General features: G+C 46.2%; 1 protein-coding gene across 1 annotated transcript; it reads right to left on the minus strand.

Moving 5' to 3' along the window:
- Positions 1-1,633: 1,633 nt before the first annotated feature.
- Positions 1,634-10,714, minus strand: MOB3A (MOB kinase activator 3A). Its single transcript, XM_083421952.1, has 4 exons — positions 10,694-10,714; positions 5,918-6,465; positions 3,498-3,700; positions 1,634-1,872 (listed from the first exon to the last, which is right to left on the minus strand). Exons 2-4 carry the CDS (start codon positions 6,330-6,332, stop codon positions 1,843-1,845), a joined length of 648 nt encoding a protein of 215 aa, XP_083278078.1. The 5' UTR covers positions 6,333-6,465; positions 10,694-10,714; the 3' UTR covers positions 1,634-1,842.
- Between the last annotated feature and the right edge of the window lie 6,169 nt (positions 10,715-16,883).

Raw genomic sequence — 16,883 nt, forward strand, 5'->3', positions numbered from 1 at the left:
CCCTGAGGGTCATCCAGCCCAACCCCCTGCAATGCAGAGATCTCAGTTCAAGCATCCATGACAGATGGCCATCCAACCTCTGCTTAAAAACCTCCAAGGAAGGAGAGGCCACAATCTTCTTGTGGGATGTGAAACACAAGAGCAGTCAAGTACAACATTCCTAGAGTGAACATGTTTACACCTGGGGAGGAATGTTTGTCCAGCCAGCAGGTCAACTTCCTGTTTCCTCCTGGGCTGGGACAGACTTCCTCTGCATGTGACCAGAGGTGGGCGTGGCCTCACCTGTGCAGGTAACGACAAAAGCACAGGGCAGGGCAGCCATCTCTCTCTCTTTGACTACATGCATCGAAGAAGCAACATCTGCTTAGCCAAAGATGCTCTCTTGGCCATAGCTGTCAACGTTTTCCTTTTTTTAAGGGAAATCCCCTTATTCCGAATAGGATTCCTCACAAGAAAAGGGAAAAGTTGACAGCTATGTCTCTTGGCTTCCAGTCAAGAGAGGACAAAGGGACTGTCTCTTTATGGGATAGTTTCCAGGTGTATGTTACTTTTCTAAGCTAAGTCTGCCTTCTGGGATCCAATTGTGAACAGAATGTGAGTGAGTAAACTCTTTTTATACTTTTACAGACAACTGTGTCGTGTCTTATCTTTTATGAGGGAATAAGGGGGAAATACCAGAACAGTTATTCTAGAGGCTTTAGCGAGCCTGAGCAAACGCATCCGCTGTGAGTTTAAACAGGGGAATGTTACTCCGCTAAATTGTGAACTTGTTAACACAAGTTGGAAAGGCTACAATCAAACAATATATACTCTCCTGCATCCCAGAACATTCTGAGGGAGTCCCTTCCGCTGTGGAACAGCTCTCACTGTCAGAAAGCTCTTCCTAACGTTCAGTCGGAATCTCCTTTCTTGCGACTTGAAGCCATGGGTTCGAGTCCTGCCCTCCAGAGCAGGAGAAAACAAGCTGGCTCCCTCTTCCATGTGGTAGCCCTTAAGATCTCTGAAGATGGCTCCCATATCTCCTATCAGTCTCCTCTTTCCTAGGCTAAACGTACCCAGCTCCTTCAACCATTCCTCATCAGGCTTGCTTTCCAGACCCTTGATGATCTTGGTCGCCCTCCTCTGCACATGTTCCAGCTTGTCAACATCCTTCTTAAATTGTGGCGCCCTGAACTGGACACAGGACTCCAGATGTGGTCTGACCAGAGCAGAATAGCGCAGCGCTATGACTTCCCCTGATCTGAACTCTAGACTCCTTTTTCTAAATGCTCACAGAAACCTGTTGAATTATCTGTTCTAATAATAATAATAATAATAATTTTTATTTATACCCCGCCCTCCCCAGCCAAGGCCGGGCTCAGAGCGGCTTACCAGCAATAATAAAAACAAGTTGAATGATTCTAGGACCTTTCCTGGTATCGACGTCAAGCTCACCGGTCAGTAGTTACCTGGGTCTTCTCCCCCCACCACTCATGTTGTGGGTTTGAATCCCACATTGGGTAAAAAGAATCTTGCATTGCAGAGGGTTGGACTAGATGACCCTCAGGATTCTCGGGTTCTATGATTCTATCCCTGATTATAATACATACAGGCACACACACAACATACACATACACTCTCTCTAACAAGGAAAATCATTGTATAAAACAGTTTTTAGTAGTCGTCATAGGATAACTCTCTCCCCCCCCCCTTCTTTGGCTTTGTTTTATAAAACAATATATTATTTTCTTTAAAGAGGGAAGGAAGGAGCTCCAGATTCCCCTTGCCCTCCCTAGTGGAGGAGAGTTCCGCAGTCCCAGGAGAGGCTCGTATCTGGCGGGGGGAATCGCTCCCTGCAGGGCATCAGTGGCAAATCCTCAAGGTCATTTCCTTCTGTCAAATAAAAGAGGGAAGGGGGAAAGAACTGAGTGCTTTTCTGCCATTCAAAACTGTGAGAAAGAATGAATATCTATCTATCTACATCTATATCAGCTTGGCTGCATTTTAATGCTTCAATGTTTTAATGTTGTATTTTAATCTTCTTTTTAGGTTGTATTCATTCAGCTTGTTTTTATTATTGCTTGTTAGCCGCCCTGAGCCTGGCCTTGGCTGGGGAGGGCGGGGTATAAATAAAATTTATTATTATTATTATTATTATTATTATTAACATTGCACAGCAAAAAGGTAAAATAAGGTTCAGGGCACCACTATTTTATTTTTAAAAAGCAGCAAGCTGCTAGATCTTATGAAGATCTTTTAGGCAAGGTAGGTTAACAGCATATAAATATAATATTAATAACAGTACCAGTAATAATGAAGATGATGGTAATAATAAAAACGATTTCCAAATATTACTTGGCGTTTTCTTTTTCAAATCATCTTATTATGACTTTGGAATTCTGCACACACCAGGCAGTATGTGAATGCTACAAAAATGATGATCATCATCATAATACGTGGGGTAGCTCAGTCGGTAGAGCATGAAGCTTTTAATCTCAAGGTCGTGGGTTCAAGTCCCATGTTGAGCAAAAAGATTCCTGCATGGCAGGGGGTTGGGCTAGATGACCCTTGTGGTCCCTTCTCGCTCGACGGTTCCAATATTACTAATCACAATTTCCAAATGAGGCTTAGCCTTGCTCTTCCTCTTTCCCCCCAAAATGACCTCAGTGCTAAGTGATTCTGCACATCGAGGGGTATATAAATTTCACTGAAAGCCACAGGCTCATAGAACTATGGCGCTGGAAGGGAACATCAAAGATCATCCAGCTCAACACCTGAGAACGCAGGTATTTTATGCCATCGCTGTGTGGGTTTTGTACATAAAGGTAAAGGTAAAGGGACCCCGACCGTTAGGTCCAGTCGTGGCTGACTCTGGGGTTGCGGCGCTCATCTCGCTTTACTGGCCGAGGGAGCCGGCGTACAGCTTCCGGGTCATGTGGCCAGCAGGACTAAGCCACTTCTGGTGAACCAGAGCAGCGCACGGAAACGCCGTTTACCTTCCCGCCGGAGCGGTCCCTATTTATCTACTTGCACTTCGTGCTTTCAAACTGCCAGGTTGACAGGAGCAACGGGCGCTCACCCCGTCGTGGGATTCGAACAGCCAACCTTCTGATCGGCAAGCCCTAGGCTCTGTGGTTTAACCCACAGCGCCACCCGCGTCCAGGTTTTGTACATATAAATACAGTAATACCTCGGGTTACAGATGCCTCAGGTTGTGCGTTTTCGGGTTACGGACGCGCCAAAACCCGGAAGTACCAGAACGGGTTACTTCTGGGTTTCAGGGCTCGCGCATGCGAAGTGCTAAATGGCACATTGTGAATGCACAGAAGTGCCAAATTGCAACCCGTGCATGCGCAGGCGAGGCGCTGCGGGTTGTGAACACTGCGGGTTGCGAACGTGCCACCTCCACGGATCACGTTCGCGACCCAAGCGTCCACTGTATTATGAAAATTGGCAACCCTCTTCCGCAGAGGATTCCTGGCCCCACGTCAACGGACTCAGCCCGGCTGGGCACTCACCAGGGGCTCCAGCTCCTTGGTGTCGATGAGGCCAAACTCCTTCACAAAATAGTAAAAGTGCTTGTAGCAGGTGTTGACGTGGGCTTCGGAGCCCATCTGGGCGATGCGGTCAAAGTGGTGGATGTAGACGTGGACGAAGACTCGGAAGAGCCGCGAGAGGATCTTCTTGACGGACTTGAGGAAGTTCTTCTGGAACGGGGTACCTGGTGCGAGAAACACACATGATGCCCAGGTCACGACGGGTGGCGGAGATGCCCAGTAAACACACACTGCCCCTGTCTAAGGTCAGTACTGTCCACACTGGCTGGCAGCAGCCCTCCAGCAGCCTTTTGGACCTCTACGGCTGAGCTATGGCCTTCCCTCTAATTAAAAAGTTTCTAGTCCTCCTCGTTCCATATACCGTATTTCTTGCTCTATAAGACTCACCTTTTCCCTCCTAAAAAGTAAGGGGACATGTTTGTGCGTCTTATGGAGCGAATGCAGGCTGCGCAGCGATCCCAGAAGCCAGAACAGCAAGAGGAATTGCTGCTTTCACTGCACAGCGATCCCTCTTGCTGTTCTGGCTTCTGAGATTCAGAATATTTTTTTTCTTGTTTTCCTCCTCCAAAAACTAGGTGCGTCGTGTGGTCTGGTGCGTCTTATAGAGTGAAAAATACAGCTGATTTAAGTAGCAAGCTTGCTTCCTATCAAGTCAGACTGATGGGTCCACCCAGCCCCCTACTGATCAGCCTTCTTGCTCCTGGTGTGAACCAAATGACTCCAGTTTCTTAAGCAGGGCCTCCAGCCTCAGTGAGTTGCTGGAAGCAAACATTTCTCCTTCCTGACCAGACCTTGCTGCTCTTTGTGACTCACGGCTTTCTTGACCCCCGGATCGTCCAACTACGTGAACTGAGATACACCTGACCTTAGGACTGGACTGGACCTTGTATACAGACTCTGCCATGAGTCCCTCCTCCCCAGGGCTTTCTCCAAACAATCGGAGACTGCTCCTGCATGCAGCCAACCTCTCCTCTGCCCTTTTCATGCCTCTCCTGGTTCTGGGAGACCAGCGGAGAGGGGAGCTTGTCGCAGCGGGAGGGGGAGACCTCCATGACTCTTCCCCAGCTGGACTCATCTCTGCCTCCCTCCTCTCCTGCTTCAGTTTCCACCTCTGATTCTGACTTCCCTTGGGGGTCCCCCCAGCAGGTTCCTCCCACCACTCTTCTGCATCCAGTCAGTCCATGACAGCTGCCTAGGTCTCCTCCTCTCATGGGTTTTCCCAAGCAATCAGAGACTGCGCCTGCGCAAAACCAACCTCTCCTCCGCCCTTTTCATGCCTCTCCTGGTTCTGGGAGACTAGCAGGGAGGGGAGCTTCTCGCAGCAGGAGGGGGAGACCCCCGTGACTCTTCACCAAGTGGACTCATTTCTGCCTCTTGGCCTCCCTCCTCTCCTGCTTCAGCTCCTGCCTCCAATTCTGGACTGCTCTCTGCCACAGATTCTCCCCGCTCACTAAGCCCTGTTACCTCTTCAGCCTCCGACACCTCCACCTCCCAGTCCTCTTCCTCTTCTCCCTCTGACCACTCATTGCCATTCCACCACCCCTCCACGGGCTCTGAGCCTTCTTCTTCCCGTGGGGGCTCCCCAGCTGGTCCTCCCCCCACTTCCTCTGGGTCCAAAGCACCCCACGACAGAGGATCTGTCCGGCACAGGGCAAAAACTGAACCACCACCTTCCTGTGACTTGGGAATGCAAGGTTGGTATAATCATCATCATCATCATAATAATCATAGTAATAATCATCATAATCATCATCATAATAATAATAATCATAATAATAATAAATTTATTATTTATACCCCGCCCATCTGGCTGGGTTTCTCCAGCCATTCTGGGCGGCTTCCAACAGAATATTAAAATACAATAACCTATTAAAAATTAAAAGCTTCCCTAAACAGGGCTGCCTTCAGATGTCTTCTAAATGTTAGGTGGTTGACATCTGGTGGGAGGGCGTTCCACAGGGCGGGTGCCACCACCGAGAAGGCCCTCTGCCTGGTTCCCTGTAGCTTTGCTTCTAGCAGTGAGGGAACCGCCAGAAGGCCCTCGGTGCTGGACTTCAGTGTCCGGGTTGGACGATGGGGGTGGAGACACTCCTTCAGGTATACTGGACCGAGGCCGTTTAGGGCTTTCAAGATCAGCACCAACACTTTGAATTGTGCTCGGAAACGTACCGGGAGCCAATGTAGGTCTTTCAAAAAGGTGAATGTGATTCTAGGCTGCATTAATCCAGAATGCGGCAGCTTGACTAGCTAGCTGCCGCATTCTGGATTAATGCAGCCTAGAATCACATTCGCCTTTTTGCGCAGCTGCATCACGGTGCTGGCTGACGTCCGGTGCCCCCCCCCCCGCCGCCGCCCGCAGCAAATCCCGGAAACGGACTCACCAACGTTGGTGGGGAAAAGATCCTCATTGTTGATCTGCACTTCGATCCAGTCCATCAACAGGTCCATGTACTGCGGGGCCGAGAGGGCAGTGGGCTTGCGGGACTTCTCGTCTTGCCACCGGTACTCGTATTTCGGACCGCCGGACATGACGGGGCAGCTCTGCTCCGTGCAGGAGTCGGCGATGGTCCCGTAGATGAGGTTGATGCGGTTGAAGAAGTCCACCACGTGGACGGCCACCCAGTCGTTGAGCTCCTCGCCCGGCGGCAGCTGCACGGCCACCTTCAAGTCCAGCCCGGCGTTGAGAGACGCCTGCGCCATTTTGTGCAGTTCGAAGCGCTGCGTTCCGGGTTCGAATTTCTTCTTGGGGCGGAACGTGCGGTCCTTGTTGAAAACTTGCCGCAGAGGGTTAGACATCTCCTGCTCGACTCGGCTGCCCCCCAAAAGTTACTGATAGCAGAGAGATTTGCCACTGCGACGGAGGAGTTTTTCGGACAACCGAATTTTAAAGTGTCAAGGAGTTCCGCCGGTCGTACAGAGGCTCTTCAACCTGCAGCAGAAGATAGACATGGCTTTTATAAAATGCCTTTTCTTTTTAAAACAGAGGCGTGTTTTTTTTGGGGGGGGGGACACTTCTGACTCTTGGGGTCCCTTCCAACTGTACAATTCTATAATCCTGTGATCCAGTCCAAGCCTGGAATTAGAGGTGATTGTGTTATTGTAGTAATAATAATAATAATAATTTTTTATTTGTACCCTGCCCGCCCCAGCCAGAGCCGGGCTCAGGGTGGCTAACATCACAAAACTAACACAGTATACAAAAAAAACATAAGAACATAAAAAACAAGCAATCAATTAATTAAATATATCTTAAAATTAGTTTAGAGCAAATTAAAATCCAGACAGATGGCAGTGCGCAGGTAAAATTGAGAGAGGCATATTCTCTAAGGGACGCAGGTGGCGCTGTGGGTTAAACCACAGAGCCTAGGACTTGCTGATCGGAAGGTCGGTGGTTCGAATCCCCGCGACGGGGTGAGCTCCCGTTGCTCGGTCCCTGCTCCTGCAAACCTAGCAGTTCGAAAGCACATCAAAAGTGCAAGTAGATAAATAGGTACTGCTCCGGCGGGAAGGTAAATGGCGTTTCCGTGCGCTGCTCTGGTTCGCCAGAAGTGGCTTAGTCCTGCTGGCCACATGACCCGGAAGCTGTACGCTGGGTCCCTCGACCAGTAAAGCGAGATGAGCGCCGCAACCCCAGAGTCGGCCATGACTGGACCTAATGGTCAGGGATCCCTTTACCTTTTTAATATTCTCCAGGGCCAACTGTTACCACTGGTCTTTTAAAGGACCCATGAGTGGGCTAGATGGCCTCTTTAATGCTTATTCTTATACAGAAAGCAAAGAATCAGACTGAACCCTGACTAAAGGCCTGGCGGAAAGATGTCAAATCCCACAGGATTCTAGTCTCTTGCGAGAGAGCGTTCCACCAGGCCGGGGCCACGGCCAAAAAGGCCCTGGCTCTGGTCAAGGCCAGTCTAATCTCCCTGGGGCCTGGGATCTCTAATGTTATAAGAGAGAGAAAATAGGGTGCAGCAGAGGGGAGATATTAAAAAAAAACACACCATGGGAAGTGGAGTGGGAAGAAAAAATTAATACGTATTGGAATGCATGTGTGAAATTTCTGGAAATTTAATAAAATATAACAGGGGGCGGAATGAAGATGCCTCCTACTTAATTAACTGCCTCCTCCTTCACTTTAAAAACATGCAGTGTGTGTGTGTGTGTGTGTGTGTGTACGAGAAATGGTTCTTGAAGGACAGGAATCGAGGCCCCTGGGGTGTCTCTAAAAGAAGAGAGGTGTCCCGTGAAGGGAAGCTGAGAGAGGAAGTTGAGGGCGGGGAGAGGGAGGGCAGGATCCGACCGTCCTCCTGCAGCGGTGCAAGCCCCATTTACAAAGAACCGAGTTCGAGCTTCGCTGAAAAGCCACATCCTGTGTGCAGACACATGTCAGTTTTGGTGAAGAAAGCAGGAAATGCAGAAAGAGAGAGCGAGAGAGAAGCTGCGTCTCGAAACAACACAAAAGCGCCCACGAGAAGATATTGCTTCAACGCTTTGGAATTGCAGAGTCGGAAGGGACCCGAGGGTCATCTAGTCCAACCCCACATGCAACGCAGGAATCTCAAGTAAAGAATATAGAATTTTTTGGACCACCCTGGAGAGAGGGGTTTTTCCTGTAAAAAAAAAAGGGGGGGGGATCTGCTTGGAATAAGCTGGTTGCTAGTTGCCATCGACAGCCCACTCCTCCTCCACGAATTTCCCCATTCCTCTTTTAAACCCTGTGGGAGGGAGTTCCGCAGTTTATCGGGAAAAGTCTGCCTGGAATCTTCCCATGATCAGCTTCCTTGGATGTCTGCAAGGTCCAATGTTAGAAGAGGGAGAGAGGAGGCCTTTTTCTCAATCCACTTCCTCCAAATCAGGCATCTACCCCCTCTTACGCCGCCCCCCAAACTCTCCTTAGCTGACTCAGACCCAGAGGCTCATTGAACCCAGGATCCTGTTTCTGACAAGGGTCAGCAAGAGGCCTGCAGGGAAGCCCACCACAAATGAACCAGCCTTTTCCTGTCCACTTGTCGTTTAGTCGCTTAGTCATGTCCGCCTCTCCGTGACCCCCTGGACCAGAGCACGCCAGGCCCTCCTGTCTTCCACTGCCTCCCACAGTTTGGTCAAACTCATGCTGGTAGCTTCGAGAACACTGTCCCACCATCTCGTCCTCCGTCGTCCCCTTCTCCTTGTGCCCTCCATCTTTCCCAACATCAGGGTCTTTTCCAGGGAGTCTTCTCTTCTCAGGAGGTGGCCAAAGTCTTGGAGCCTCAGCTTCAGGATCTGTCCTTCCAGTGAGCACTCAGGGCTGATTTCCTTCAGAATGGAGAGGTTGGATCTTCTTGCAGTCCATGGGACTCTCAAGAGTCTCCTCCAGCACCAGAATTCAAAAGCATCCATTCTTCGGCGATCAGCCTTCTTTATGGTCCAGCTCTCACTTCCATACATCACTACTGGGAAAACTATAGCTTTAACAAGCTTTATGATCCAGCTCTCACTTCCATACATCACTACTGGGAAAACCAGAGCTTTAACTATACGGACCTTTGTTGGCAAGGTGATGTCTCTGCTTTTTAAGATGCTGTCTAGGTTTGTCATTGCTTTTCTCCCAAGAGGCAGGCGTCTTTTAATTTCGTGACTGCTGTCACCATCTGCAGTGATCATGGAGCCCAAAAAAGTAAAATCTCTCACTGCCTCCATTTCTCCCCCTTCTATTTGCCAGGAGGTGATGGGACCAGTGGCCATGATCTTCGTTTTTTTTGATGTTGAGCTTCAGACCATATTTTGCGCTCTCCTCTTTCACCCTCATTAAAAGGTTCTTTAATTCCTCCTCACTTTCTGCCATCAAGGTTGTGTCATCTGCATATCTGAGGTAGACTGCCCCTTCGTGGGGAGGTTCAGATTCTTAAATACAGGGAAACCTTTTCCTCTTTGGAAAAACTTTAGCATCAACCTTTTTAGAAGGCAGACAGGAGGAAACAGTATACACTGTGCTTGTAATAACAAAGAGGTGGAATTAATTTTACAGGTCTGGGATCCAGGCCTGATGAGGAACGATTGAAGGAGCTGGGCATGTTTAGGCTGGAAAAGAGGAGACTGAGAGCAGATATGAGAGCCACCTTCAAATATCTCAAAGGCTGTGACAAGGAAGGTGGAACAAGCTAGTTTTCTCCTGCTCCGGAGGGTAGGACTCGAACCCGTGGCTTCAAGTTATAGAATGGAGACTCCGACTAAACATATGGTAGAAACTTTCTGACGATAAGAGCTGTTCAAGAGGGGAAGGTTTCTAAGCAGAGGTTGGGTGGACATCTGCCGTGAATGCTTTAGCTGAGATTCCTGCATTGCAGGGGGTTGGTCTGGATGACCCCTGGGGTTCCCTTGCAACTCCACAATTCTATGATTCTATGACTCAATGAAATGCATATTTTTATTTTTAAAAAGTCAGGGAGCTAGAAAACAATGCTGAGCTATCCTTTTCACAGTCCTTCTCAAGTCATTTTACTGGAGGACAGCGTTTTATTTTTTGTTGCACAATGTTCATGCAAGTCTGCTTTTGGAATCAACATGGACAAGACCAACTTTGACCCTCTATACACTATGAAATGAAATATAAAGTCTTTACAAAAAGGGGGGAAGCCTAACTTTTGTCCCTGCTTAAAACATTTTTGTTTAGCCAAGTAGAAGTTACATGTGTTTATTTCCACCATCCTTTGAATATCTCCACATAACGGCTTTTAACTGCCCCCCCTTAAAAAATGACAATTCAAACATTTCCTGTTGTCCTTAAACTTCTTAGAGGTTCTTAAGTGGTATACAAATTTTGTGAAATAATACACAGATCCATTTATTTCAACAGGTCTACTCTGAGGAGTATTAACAACAACAGCAACAGTTCTGTTTATATACCGCTCTTTATAAAAGATCCCAGAAACAAATCAATAAATCAATATTTATTTATTGTATTCACAGCCCCCCCCCCCAAGATCTCAATTTAATCCCCACAACACAAGGAGGTTGAGAGGCAGCTAGGAAGCAACAGATCAAAAACACCCTCTTTATTTTACCCGTACATATCCCATCGAAAGGTACTCAGCCACGATTCTCGCATTTCAAGGAATCTTTGTTTCGTTATTTATAAATAACATTATTATTATTTATTAAACCCAGGTTTATGTTCTTACCGGCACCGCTTTCCGACTGGAACAAAATGCAGAGCCTCAAGGCGGAATTGGCGATGGGTCTCCTCGTCGCTGCCTGCCTTTTTGAATTATAAGAAGAAGGGAGAGGGGAAAAGACAGAAAAAGGTGGATATTTTAAGAAAAGGATCCTGAGGTCACCCTACGGAGCTTGGATTGCAAGTCGCTCGCTCGGATCCGGACCCAAAACACGGGAAACCTCTCTGCTTGAGGAAGATTCAGAACCCGATGAGTAATGCTTGCTGAATTCACTTCCTTTTAGGGAAAGGGTTTTTTTCCTCTCTTCTTTTTAAAAAACCCAAGGGTGACATTATTTATACGAAAATGACATTTTTTGGCGGGGAGCCAGGAGAACGCCCCCACCCCCTTGGTTCAACTCATTTGGGATTTCCAAAGTGGTTGGAACTGACACTTTCAGGGGTCAGTGGAAATGGTTCTGGGGTGAAATTTTTCATGTTTTGTAAAAATCTAGGCACTTCTAAGAACAAGACCAAGATTGAATGATACGTTCGTGTTTTATTATAATATTATATATGTTGGGAGTTGGCCAGAGTGAATGGGGCAGCCCAGTCAAATGGGTGCTGTATTATTATTATTATTATTAATAATAATAATAATAATAATTTATTTATACCCCGCCCATCTGGCTGGGTTTCCCCAGCCACTCTGGGCGGCTTCCCACAGAATATTGAAATACAATAGTCTATTAAACATTAAAAGCTTCCCTAAACAGGGCTGCCTTCAGATGTATTCTAAAAGTCTGGTAGTTATAGTTATTATTATTATTATTGAAAAGGACGCCCCTTTTTTCATGTTGAAGCATATGTTGCTTGAATGGTAAAAAAGTCTGCAATAATACATGGGGTTAAAGATACATTTGTCTCTTCTATCTCTTTATTTTTGCTGTCAATTTCGCCATTTCTGCATAGTCCATTAACTTATGAATCGGCGAGGGTGTGTGTGTCTATCATCCATCTATCTATCTATCTATCTATCTATCTATCTATCTATCTATCATCTATCTATCTATCTATCTATCTATCTATCTATCTATCTATCATCTATCTATCTATCTATCTATCATCTATCTATCTATCTATCTATCATCTATCTATCTATCGGGTCAGCAAACCTTTTCAGCAGGGGGCCGGTCCACTGTCCCTCAGGCCTTTCGGGGGGCCAGACTATATTTTGAAGGGGGGAAAATGAACGAATTTCTACGCCCTGCAAATAACCCAGGGATGCATTTTAAATAAAAGCACACATGTTTGCCTACCCTTCATTTTGACACCAATAAATAATATAAAGGGGGGGGGGGGAAGAACCCTCTAAACTTCCAAATGAAAACGACTCACTGATGATTTAAAAAAATAAAAACCCAGGACTTTCAGGAAGCCAGAATCCCAATTATTCATAGTTCTTTGAAATGAGGAATTCCCCCTGGCAGGAAATTCTTTCTGCATGCTTACAACGGGAAGATTGCCAGGAAAATCCATTTCCTGCGTCTTTCCAGCAACTTGGGCTCCAAATGCTGGTTTTGATCTTCCAGTTCCTCGTTTCAAGTTTCCAGATCGTGAGTATTTTCAGCTGAAATCCCTTCCCCACCGAACCGCAGCCCACCCCCCACCCTGAGACACAGCTGCAAAGCAGGAAGCCGCGAGTTCGAATGCCGCCTCTGACATGCGAAAGGCAAGCCACACCAACCACCCTGCTCTCGGCCTCAGTCTTCCCCATCTGCGGAATGGGCTGAAGAGCACGGGCAAACTTTGCAGCCCTGTCATAAGGGACAAGATACCGTGTGCGGAGTTTTTTGAACCCCATATGGAGAGTCCCATAGGAAGAGAGAATTTAGTTTTTCCTGTTTGATTTTTTTTTTAATCATTATTCTCTTTAGTTTAGCTTGAATTTTATGGTATATTAGGTTGAAAACCTTTAATAACATTGATTTTTTTTAAGTTCTCATAGTCCCCTGCAATTCACATTTTGCTCCATTGGTAAGATTTTGAAATAACAATTACAAGGTGAGCCCGGCTTGGCTGGGGAGGGTGGGATATAAATAAAATTTAATTATTATTAATAATAATAATAATAATCCAGATCAAATGGGGGGAAGGGGTGGAATTCAAATGAATCTGACAAGCTTCTGAAAAAAAATAAGATGCTCCCAAGTCCCTAACCAGCACTTTGGGGGGGGGGGAGTTTTATTATTGAATTAAATTTTGATATCGTTTTGCAAATAGCAGTTATCAATGAGGGTGGGAACTGCTTGGAGCAGAAAGTCTCTGGAATTGCCGTCTTTTCCCGTGTATAAAACGATGTTTTCTGAAAAGGAAGGGACCTTTTATCATATGTGCTGGGAATGTAGAGAAATTTTTTTAAAAAATGGGAAATGATATATAATGAATTGAAGAAAATGTTTAAAATGGCATTTGTAAAAACAAACAAACCAGAAGCATTTTTGTTAGGGATTGTAGGGCAAGGAAAACAAAGAATTTATTTATGTATGCAACAACGACAGCAAAAGTCATGATAGCACAAGGATGGAAGAACGAGGAAATCCCAACGAAAGAGTAATGGCAAGAAAAATTGATGGATTATGCAGAACTGGCGAAACTGACATATAAACTGTGAGATAAGGACAACGGTGGCTTTAAAGAAGAATGGGAACTTTTTACAAAGTATTTAAAAAGGCAACAAAATGAATTGGACTCTTTGGCAGGTTTTGAATAAACATACACAAACTTATTGCTAACATAGTAAACAGATAATATAAGGATTTATACAATTTTACAGAACGCAGAGAACAATAGGTTTTGAGAAATCAGAGAGAGGAGCTGGGGGGAGGGGAAAAATAATGAATATAATATGTTTTGATATTGTGTTATGTTGAAATTGCTAATAAAAAAATAAAAATAAAACGATGTTTTCTGCTAACTTCATTTAGTCAAAAATTGGGGGTTGTCTTAAATGTTCCTCTTCCCCGTTAGTTGGCAACCCACCGTGGGAAAAACAGAAGGAGAGGATCGCGGGGGGGGGGGGGGGGGAGGAAAGTTAATCGTCCCCAAACCTGGGAGGGGTGGCTAACACCCCAGAGGACAGGATCACACTTCAAAACGACCTTGACAGATTAGAGAACTGGGCAAAAACAAACAAGATGAATTTTAACAGGGAGAAATGTAAAGTATTGCACTTGGGCAAAAAAAATGAGAGGCACAAATACAAGATGGGTGACACCTGGCTTGAGAGCAGTACATGTGAAAAGGATCTAGGAGTCTTGGTTGACCACAAACTTGACATGAGCCAACAGTGTGACGCGGCAGCTAAAAAAGCCAATGCAATTCTGGGCTGCATCAATAGGAGTATAGCATCTAGATCAAGGGAAGTTATAGTGCCACTGTATTCTGCTCTGGTCAGACCTCACCTGGAGTACTGTGTCCAGTTCTGGGCACCACAGTTCAAGAAGGACACTGACCAACTGGAACGTGTCCAGAGGATGGCAACCAAAATGGTCAAAGGCCTGGAAACGATGCCTTATGAGGAACGGCTAAGGGAGCTGGGCATGTTTAGCCTGGAGAAGAGGAGGTTAAGGGGTGATATGATAGCCATGTTCAAATATATAAAAGGATGTCCCATAGAGGAGGGAGAAAGGTTGTTTTCTGCTGCTCCAGAGAAGCGGACATGGAGCAATGGATCCAAACTACAAGAAAGAAGATTCCACCTAAACATTAGGAAGAACTTCCTGACAGTAAGAGCTGTTCGGCAGTGGAATTTGCTGCCAAGGAGTGTGGTGGAGTCTCCTTCTTTGGAGGTCTTTAAGCAGAGGCTTGACAACCCTATGTCAGGAGTGCTCTGATGGTGTTTCCTGCTTGGCAGGGGGTTGGACTCGATGGCCCTTGATTCTATGATTCAAACCTCTTGATCTTCCAAGGTAGAGGCCCCAACCTCGTCCCTACTCGCGAGTAAGAGAGGAAGCAGGCTTTTCCGGGGCGCGGTACACCGGAAATCTGCAATGCATTGCAACATCAGACAGAATTTTCTTTTTCTTTTTTTGCAAAGGGCAACAAAGATGCAATGCGAATTCGACCGCCGATTTTAAAAGGGGAGCCGGACGCGCATCCCCGCATCCTCACGTGCGCCTTACCTGCTTTCCGGAGGTGGGCTCCCCAAAACGCGTGTCAAGGTCAGTCTCCCCCCTGGCCACGTTCTCGGATCGCTGGAAAGAGGGAAACTCTCCGCACGTTACTCCACCCTGGAGGCAGGATCGGGGCTGAGCGGCACCTCCCCTTCCGGGTCCCGATCCAGGCAGTGCCCCGGCGTGGCCCTACTCGAGAGTAGACCCGTTGAAATTGCAGGGCATCCCCCCCATCTTAATAATAATTTATAGCCCGCGCATCTGCCTGGGTTTCCCCAGACACTCTGGGTGGCTTCCAGCGCATAAAAAAACCATAATATTTATTTATAAATATTATTTTAAAAACCATAATATTATTTTTGGGTGGGGAAGTTTTTCAAGCTGAAAAACTGAAAAGTCTTGGCCGTCCTCTGCAATTGCTTCCCCTCCATATTTGCAGGAAGGGGGAGGGAGGAGCTAGACCTCCTCACCTGGTTCACCTGCGGAACTCACCGTAACAAGAGCATCCTACAGGGTCTTTTTTGTCGTATGTGGGTGGAAGTATATAAAAGCTAAAGGCTTTGGGAGAAAGATAGATAACGAGTTGAAGAAAATGTTCCAGTGGCTTGTTCCCAAAAGTCCTGCAGCTTTTCTCTTAGGGTGGTAGTTCCCAAAAAAAGATGATTAAATTAATTACCGTATTTTTCGCTCTATAACACGCACCTGACCATAACACGCACGTAGTTTTTAGAGGAAAACAAGAAAAAACATATTCTAAACGAAATAGTGGATGTATGATTTTTGTGGTTCGTGCTGTGGCCACAGACATGTGATTTGACAGTGAGTTTGGAGTTGTTGTTGTTTAGTCGTTCAGTCGTGTCCGACTCTTCGTGACCCCATGGACCAGAGCACGCCAGGCACTTCTGTCTTCCACTGCCACCCGCAGTTTGGTCAGATTCATGTTTGTAGCTTCGAGAACGCTGTCTAACCATCTCATCCTCTGTCGTCCCCTTCTCCTTGTGCCCTCCATCTTTCCCAACATCAGGGTCTTTTCCAGTGAGTCTTCTCTTCTCATGAGGTGGCCAAAGTATCGGAGCCTCAGCTTCACGATCTGTCCTTCCAGTGAGCACTCAGGGCTGATTTCCTTCAGAATGGATGCATTTGATCTTCTTGCAGTCCATGGGACTCTCAAGAGTCTCCTCCAGCACCATAATTCAAAAGCGTCAATTCTTCGGCGATCAGCCTTCTTTATGGTCCAGCTCTCACTTCCATACATCACTACTGGGAAAACCATAGCTTTTACTATACGGACCTTTGTTGGCAAGGTGATGTCTCTGAGTTTGGAGTAGCCCAGTGCAAAAATCCTGAGGATCCATGTGGATCCGTGCTTTGTAACCACGGAGGAGGGAAGGAAGGGGAACCATGGATCCTCTGCTCACGACTGCAGCAGATCCCCACCACCACCCGCAGGCATTCGCTCCATAACACGCACAGACATTTCCCCTTACTTTCTAGAAGGAAAAAAGCGAGCGTTATGGTGCAAAAATTACGGTATGTCTGCAACAACAGCAGGCAGAATCCTGTACACTCAGAAATGGAAAGGAGGAGGAATTGCTTCAGAAGTTAGGGAATGAAAATATCCTGGAAGTAAGGTTGGGGAGTCAAATTATTATTTTTTTAAAAATAATATTTTATTAAGTTTTACAAAAAAAAAATAAAACAACAATAAACAAACAACCTCACAACAAAAAGAACAGAAAAATAGACACTACAACACACAAACACAAAACAGCAAAATACAACAAAGAAAATAAACATATTAAAAACAATTTTTGTCTCCTTGTATTTTCTTTTTTTAAGAAAAACGTATGTTGAAATATAAGTAAATTGGCCAATCTGTGAAAAATCAGTTTAAAATATCTCTAATAATAATATTAACAAAAATAAGCGTGCCGGCAGATCCTAGTGAAAAAGGACTAAGGCAAATTCACAGAAAAGCACACAATCTACCAGCAACTATGGTCAGTGTGAAGCATCCCAACCAGGGGCAGTCTATCTGCATGT

Source organism: Podarcis tiliguerta, assembly GCF_965153285.1.
Source record: "Podarcis tiliguerta genome assembly, chromosome: 18".
Taxonomy (NCBI): Eukaryota; Metazoa; Chordata; class Lepidosauria; order Squamata; family Lacertidae; genus Podarcis; species Podarcis tiliguerta.